The following is a 7894-nucleotide window of genomic DNA, read 5'->3' as shown; positions in this document are numbered from 1 at the left end:
TGGGTGGCTCAGTTGGTTAGGCAACTGCCTTCGGCTCAGGTCGTGATCCTGGAGTCCCGGGATCGAGTCCCGCATTGGGCTCCCTGCTCGGCGAGGAGCCTGCTTCTCCCTCTGACCCTCCCCCCTCTCATGTACTCTCTCTCATTCTCGCTCTCTCAAATGAATAAATAAATCTCTAAAAAAAAAAAAAAAAAAAAAAAGTGTTCTTTTTAAATAGGTGGTATTTGACAGCTTTAAAATATAGTTGTTTTAAAAGATAAATCTGAAATCTTAAGAGAAGTTATTTTAACCTAGTTGATTTGTTATATTTTCTTCTGTTGTCTTGAAAATGGAAACACCAGATTCTTTATCCAGAAATTAAACCAATTCGACTTTTATTGTTTCAGTTTTCTATTTAGCCTTTTTTCTCTTCTGAAAAGATTTTTCTGTTTATCTTTTACTTCCTGTTGTCCTATCCACAGAAATAACACTTCTTACACACTGAGAAACAGAATGGGTGATAGTATTATGAGATACTTCAAGATGAAAAGATGACTATTCAGAGAATATATTTAATGTCATAAATTTTACTGTAATATTTTTATTAGTTTAAAAGGAAGTTAAAGGCAAATTGTATACTTTAAAAGTATCATGTTTATGCATTGTATTGTTTTCTGATATTTTAAACAAATCTTTGTAAAACTAGTTCTGAGCCAACAAATGGTTTACACTCTTTCATCGTGGTACTGAAGATTTTAAAAAGAACATAGTTCGAGGGTCCAAGCCTTATTTAAACAAAACAAAACAATATATTGAATTTGTTAGTATTTTGAGTAAAAAATGAGCGTGCTTTTAAAATGTTAAAAAGTTTCAGTATCATGAAATAGTACTTACAACTCTTGTTAACGTGCTGGTAGGAAAATGGGAAGATGAAGTTTATTACTATTAGTATGTCTTCTCCCGCCCCCACTCTCAGATTTTTTTTTCCTAAATGTGCATTCTCTTTCCCTGCTTGCCTACAGTGCTGAGACAAGGATTGGCGTTCAGTCAGATCTATCGTTTTTCCTTGTCCGACGGCACTCTTGTTGCTGCACAAACGAAGAGCAAACTCATCCGTTCTCAGACTACTAATGAACCTCAGCTTGTAATATCGTTACATATGCTTCACAGGTAATCCCCGTTCTAAGAAGTCATTTTCCCTTCCCCAAATCAGGAGGAAATGGTTCGAAAGCAATAGATCCCCCCCTAGAGCTTTTCAGCCTTGTGAGACATCTCTGTTCATCAGCAAAATTAAGTTGCTATGAACTTTTGGCCAACGGACAACTTACGATACCGGCAAAGTAGGCTACACTCCGAATCTGTGCCTTACCACTAGTGAATTTTAAAACCCAGCTGGAAGGACACAGGCTAGCGCTCACTTTGCTCCGACAGGACCGCCTGTCATACCGGAGAAGGGAAGTCGGTCCGTTCCCAGGGGTGACGCATGCGGTGCAGAAATAGTGAAGCCGCTAACAGGACTTCTGCTCCTGGGCGTGGAAATCTGAAACTTCCAAATATATATACTTAGAGGGAATATTTTAGGTTTTCCCCCCTCCTCAGGTTTAAATTAACTTCTGGATTTTGGCCTTTCGATTGAAAGCTAATAAACATTTCCATTAAAAAATGACAGTACAGAAAATTGAGTGCTGATTTTAAAACAAATGTCATAAACTATACTGTTTTAGAGCACAAATTTAGGAAAATGATTATATTTCGAGTTATGTAAATATGTACGTATGTGCTATATAAAACTTTATGAGGTACTATCAGAAGATATATAAAGTTGCTCTGGTTAAAGAATCCTCTTTTCTTACATTTCTCGATTATATACTTTCTTATTTAGGAATAAAAAAAAATCAGGCATCCCTGTTTGCCAACTGTTAATAAATCTGACCTCAAACTGAAACAATTTGAAAGTGATTACAGATGTGCCAAATTTCACCCCCCTAAGTGAAAGCTGATGTTTGACAATTTGTGAAACCTGTTTTGTTTGGATTTGGGAACACATGTGGTAACTCACAAGTGACTGCCAAGGCTGTAAATTAAAGCTCATAGGGCTTGGAAAATCATTTAGCCTGGAAAACCTGCTTTTAGTCACCAGTAAGGGAGTGGATTGAAGTTGTCTGGGCGTTGGGGAATAAGATCACAGAGCAAGGTCACTCTGAAGTTCCGTCCCATGTTGTCTGTTTTGGAGGCTCTCGCTTTGACCTGCAAGGGGATCTGTTAGACAAGGTGATCTAGTTCTAAATACTTTTGATACCTTTACTGGCTCTAGAACTTGCGGAGTCTCTACTAGTTAGGGGCGAGTTCCCCCCTCTCCCCGCTGAGTTTGCTATCCGTCTTGAGCCAAGTAGTAGACCTCAGAGCTCTCTGGGCTTACAGATGGGTCTCTTGTTAGGAATTGTGATCGGGCAAATAATTGAAGACAGCTCTGCTTGTTAGGGTCCTTCCTTTAAGATGGTACAAGTTCTCAGTTATTCATGATAATATACCATGTAATGAGAAAGATAATATTATGTAATTGGAACCCCTCTAATGTCTTGTCTGGTAACTACAATTTCAGTCCAGTAGCAGTCACATTTAAAGACACCTCCTCTGTAAAACCGCAGACATCTTAATGAGTTGACTGAAAAACATCCCTCTTGGTCCAAAATTATGCGTGCTTAGTCTTGTCCATAATTGCAGATTGTTTCATCCAAGTATTATCTGTCCTTTAAATGTAGTCTGTTCTTTTAAAGAAAAGAGGCCATCTCATTTTTTTAAAATTAATAACAACTTGCTAAATGTGTTTCCTTTTATATTTCTTTCCTCATTGTACAGAGAGCAGAATGTGTGTGTCATGAATCCAGATCTGACGGGACAAGCGATGGGGAAGCCACTGAATCCAATTAGCTCTAGCAGCCCTGCCCATCAGGCCATGTGCAGTGGGAACCCAGGTCAGGACATGACCCTTGGTAGCAATATAAATTTTCCCATCAATGGCCCAAAGGAACAAATGGGCATGCCCATGGGCAGGTTTGGTGGTTCTGGGGGAATGAACCATGTGTCAAGCATGCAAGCAACCACTCCTCAGGGTAGTAACTATGCACTCAAAATGAACAGTCCCTCCCAGAGCAGCCCTGGCATGAATCCAGGACAGCCCAACTCCATGCTTTCACCGCGGCATCGCATGAGCCCCGGAGTGGCCGGCAGCCCTCGAATCCCACCCAGTCAGTTTTCGCCCGCAGGAAGCTTGCATTCCCCTGTGGGAGTTTGCAGCAGCACAGGAAATAGCCATAGCTACACCAACAGTTCCCTCAACGCACTTCAGGCCCTCAGCGAGGGGCACGGGGTCTCACTAGGGTCGTCGCTGGCTTCACCAGACCTGAAACTGGGCAATTTGCAAAACTCCCCCGTTAATATGAATCCTCCCCCACTCAGCAAGATGGGGAGCTTAGACTCCAAAGACTGTTTCGGACTTTATGGGGAGCCGGCTGAAGGTACAACTGGTCAAGCAGAGAGCAGCTGCCGTCCCGGAGAGCAGAAGGAGACGGACGATTCCAGCATGCCCCAGGCTGTGAGCGGTGAGAGAGCTGATGCACAGAATCGGCTGCATGACAGCAAAGGACAGACCAAACTCCTGCAGCTGTTGACCACCAAATCGGACCAGATGGAGCCCTCGCCCTTACCCAGCTCCCTGTCGGACACAAACAAGGACTCCACAGCGAGCCTGCCTGGTCCTGGCTCGACACATGGAACCTCGCTCAAGGAGAAGCATAAGATTTTGCACAGACTCTTGCAGGACAGCAGCTCCCCTGTGGACTTGGCTAAGTTAACAGCAGAAGCCACAGGCAAAGAGCTGAGCCAGGAGGCCAACAGCACGGCTCCCGGCTCAGAAGTGACTATTAAACAAGAGCCAGTGAGCCCCAAGAAGAAAGAGAATGCACTACTTCGCTACTTGCTAGATAAAGATGATACTAAAGATATTGGTTTACCAGAAATGACCCCCAAACTTGAGCGACTGGACAGTAAGACAGACCCTGCCAGTAACACAAAATTAATAGCTATGAAAACTGAGAAGGAGGAGATGAGCTTTGAGCCTAGTGAGCAGGTAAGTTGTGTGATGTGTTCTCTCAGGTATACTAATCCATATCCATCAAGGATTTTCACAGGGGCATTTGGAGGCCTCAGGTGAAGGGATAAAAATAAGCCTTCTCCTTTGTTGTTCTTACTTGGAGACAGAGTTAATTCTCACTGAAGCTCCCTGTTCCAAATACTCCTGTCTAGGAACGAGTGACACTTTCATCCACCAGGGGAAGGCTGACTTTTTTTTTTTTTCCTGGAAAGGGCCAAGTGGTGAGTATTTTAGGCTCTACGGACCAGTCTCTGCCACTGTGGTCCAAAAACGGCCATAGACACTATGCAGACAAATGAGAGCGCTGTGTTCTAATAAAACTTTACTGACAGCCACTGATATTTGGATTTTATACAGTTTTTGTGTGTCACAAAATGCTCTTCTTTTGTTTTTTTTTTTTCAATTATTAAAAAATGTAAATTCCTTCTTAGCTCGGGGCCATAGGAAAACAGGTGGTGGGCAGGATTTAGCCTACAGGCCAGCTGTAGTTTGCTGACCCTGTTAATAGAAGATGCCTAAATTGGAGATAATCACTTCCTTGAAACTGGCTTTGTCAGGACAGACTTCATTAAATTATTTCCTATTTACCTTTCTCTCTCTTTAAGATTAGAGTTTGGTTTTCAAACCTAATGAAGACCATCGTGCCCTCTATCATCAACCGAACCTTCTGGTTCATGTTAAAGAATTCTTTTCTTTTCTTTCTTTCTTTCTTTTTTTTTTTTCTGAGCGTTATTTCTGACATAATGGTTTGGCATAAGATGTTTCCTGGGGACTTGGTGACGGGCTGGGTTAATGATCCAAGACTTCACCCTGCATTATCAACTCCCTCTCTAATCCCTGGGAACAGGCCTGGACTTCAAATCTTTTAAGTCCTCATTGGTTAACAAGTGAAGAAGCTGCATTGGCCTTTCTACTTAAAATGGTTCACTAATTTGTCTTGAAATTTGTTTTGCAAGTGGAGAGTTTATGTGTCACTGTCTTGGGGGACTAGGTGTGGATGGGGAGAGAAGAGAGCAGCACTCCCTTGCTATACTTGAACTCTGCTGAGTCAGCCGAGGTTGGCCCAGGGGCAGGGCTAGGATTGAAAGCAGGAATCAGGAAGCCTGAGGCCAAACACGCCCGCCCCTTAGAACTGGGCTCCATCCGCCCTTCTAAGCACTTAGCTTCCTTCATTTCTTTCACTTTGATGTCTTGGCAGCTGCTGTATTCCTGTAAGAGAGAGATGATTTTTTTAAACCTCCATGCCCTTCACCAGGGAAACATCCTAATTCTATAATCATCTTTGATAATTAACCTTAGAACTTAGATGTTAGTGCAGGGTTCAACAATACAGCTATTCTGTAATGCTGTAAAATCAGTAAGTGGGGGAAACGCAGTTTCTTTCAGCAGAAAGTTAGTAGCAATACCTTGGATTAAGTGTAGGGTGAAACTGTATTGATAACTGTCAATGTTTTCATCTTTTGAGGTTTACTAGATTAGAATATACAGAGCAAGTGGCAGGCACAGATACTGTCACTCACGTCTCCCTAACACATGCTAGAGTGCAAGATGGTGACTCATGAGGGCCGCCTTAGCTCAGTGGCTAAGTGGCTGGCCCCTCCCTCCATACACAGAATTTATTTCTATCCCAGGCCTGAGGCCCTAGGGACTTAGAGGGTCAGGGAAGGGGGACACTGTTTGGCATGTCTATATTTAGTGTGTGATGATGCTAACTTCAGACAAGAAACTGACAAAAAAAAAAAGAAATTTTTTTAAGTCCTTGAGTCACTTGCCGTTTCTAATTGTTGTTTAGGAGACACGTTTTTCTAATCAAAGTCATCTTACCTAGGGAACATCAGCACAAATCTGTTATTTTGGGACCAAAAAGCAGTGGGTACACACACACACAATTTTTTTTCTTAATGAAACCCAGTCCCTGGTCTCACCCTCCATTCACTCCCATTTAAAAATAAAACACCGCCAAAAAATACTGCTTCAGAGCAAACTTAACATTGAAAACATTGCAACTTGAAAAGTTACCGCAGGAAGTATGCATTACCTAAATTTAGATCAAAGTTAGAGTGACTTACTTTAAGGAAAAAACAGTGATTCTTTTGCCTCCTGCTTGCCTTCACTATTCCCAAAACAGATTAATTGTATCTCCTTTTAACTGCTCTACCGGTTTGTTAAAGTTTTTTTCTTTCATTTCAGGGGAATACAAGTTTTTTATTTAATAAGATAAACTGTTAGGGAGCCTAAATTATGCACTCAACGGGCTTGTTATTTTGACTCAGAAAAGAGCCATTAACCAAGTGTGTGTTTAACTTACCTATAACTTACTAAGGACAGGAAGTACTTCGATGGTGCTATTATACCTAAAATAGCGTTCTTTACTGGGTAGAGTATTTAAACAACAGTTGTTTCTACGGCATTTCGTCACCAACAGGAAGCAGCGACTGAAAAATTTCCAATATGTTTAGACTTTCAAGTTACATACTTATTTACCCAGTGGAGCATGTTGATAGTCTTATGTTCTTTCTAACGCTACTGGGCCAGTTATAATGACGGCTTAGAGCTAGTATAAAAGGAACATCTTGCTATTTACCTCCACCAGAAAGGCAAACCATATTTTAAACTGGCAATGTCCTGAAAATTTCCCACCAAATGTGATAGAATTGTATTACTATCTTTTAACAATTTTACCTTTTTTTCCCCAACAATTTTATGTTAGGCAAATGTGGTAAGATTACACTTTTTATTTAAATTTCTGAAAAAATGTTTTGTAACTTATTAAGACACTTATGTTATTAAAATGCATGTGCTCTTTATATTTCCTTCAGAGAACAAGTTGATTTGACACATGAAAAATTCATAAAACCAGAAAAATGAAAAATTAAAGAAATCAAGTCCAATTTTCATTTTGTAGAACTTTTATAAAAATCTTTCTGACTCATTTTCTGCCTGAAATAGTTTAAACTAACTATTCAAATTGATGTGGCTAATTTGAGCATTCGAATAGATGCCTAAGCAAAACTTTGAAGAATCTTGGCAAAGCATTTTAAAGGAAGGCATTAATCTTTTTGTCTTGTGAAGAAATGCCTAACAAAGTAGACATGGACTGGGGCGCCTGGGTGGCTCATTAGTTAAGCGTCTGCCTTCGGCTCAGGCCCTGATCCCAGGGTCCTGGGATCGAGCCCCCGCATCGGGCTCCCTGCTCAGCGGGAAGCCTGCTTCTCCCTCTCCCACTCCCCTGGCTTGTGTTCCTGCTCTCACTATCTCTCTCTCTGTCAAATAAATCAATAAAATCTTAAAAAAAAAAAGTAGACATGGACTAGGAGAACTTTCGGTGAGAATTAAAGCTTAAAAAAATTTAGGGGGGAAGGGGATATTTGATCAGAAACTTAATGTGATCAAATCTATCCCTTCCAAAACTTACGTAACTACAGAAAAAAATGCCATAATCGTCAGGTTTTATTGCCAAACAGCCGAAGGGGTTATAGTAGACATTCTGAATTTTATGTCTTTGATGAAGAACATTTAAAGTATGCTTAAGACAATTAGAGGAATGTTAAATGTGTACTCCAAAAATTAACAAGAAATAAGCACAAGCAAAACAATATTATCTCCAGTGGGGAAGATTACATAATGTATTCTTCTGATGGCAAACTGAATGAATTCGAATAATGTCCATAGTTATGGGGATCCAAAGAACCAATTTCTTTTGACTATGAAACCAAGAAGTTCCTACATGGCTTTCTTAAGACAAAAAAGTGTTCAGTTGTT

At 40.7% G+C, this 7894-nt stretch overlaps 1 protein-coding gene across 1 annotated transcript in view; it reads left to right on the top strand.

Annotated features, from left to right (window-relative positions):
* Positions 1-7894, top strand: part of NCOA2 (nuclear receptor coactivator 2) — a 222767-nt gene that overhangs the window by 172240 nt on the left and 42633 nt on the right. Inside the window, exons 10-11 of the mRNA XM_021688631.2 lie at positions 1002-1149; positions 2839-4108. Coding sequence (XP_021544306.1) covers positions 1002-1149; positions 2839-4108 — 1418 coding nt within the window. The remainder of the gene's footprint in view (positions 1-1001; positions 1150-2838; positions 4109-7894) is intronic.

This window comes from Neomonachus schauinslandi, chromosome 4 (assembly GCF_002201575.2).
Source record: "Neomonachus schauinslandi chromosome 4, ASM220157v2, whole genome shotgun sequence".
Classification (NCBI taxonomy): domain Eukaryota; kingdom Metazoa; phylum Chordata; class Mammalia; order Carnivora; family Phocidae; genus Neomonachus; species Neomonachus schauinslandi.
This window is presented reverse-complemented; position numbering and strand designations above follow the sequence as displayed.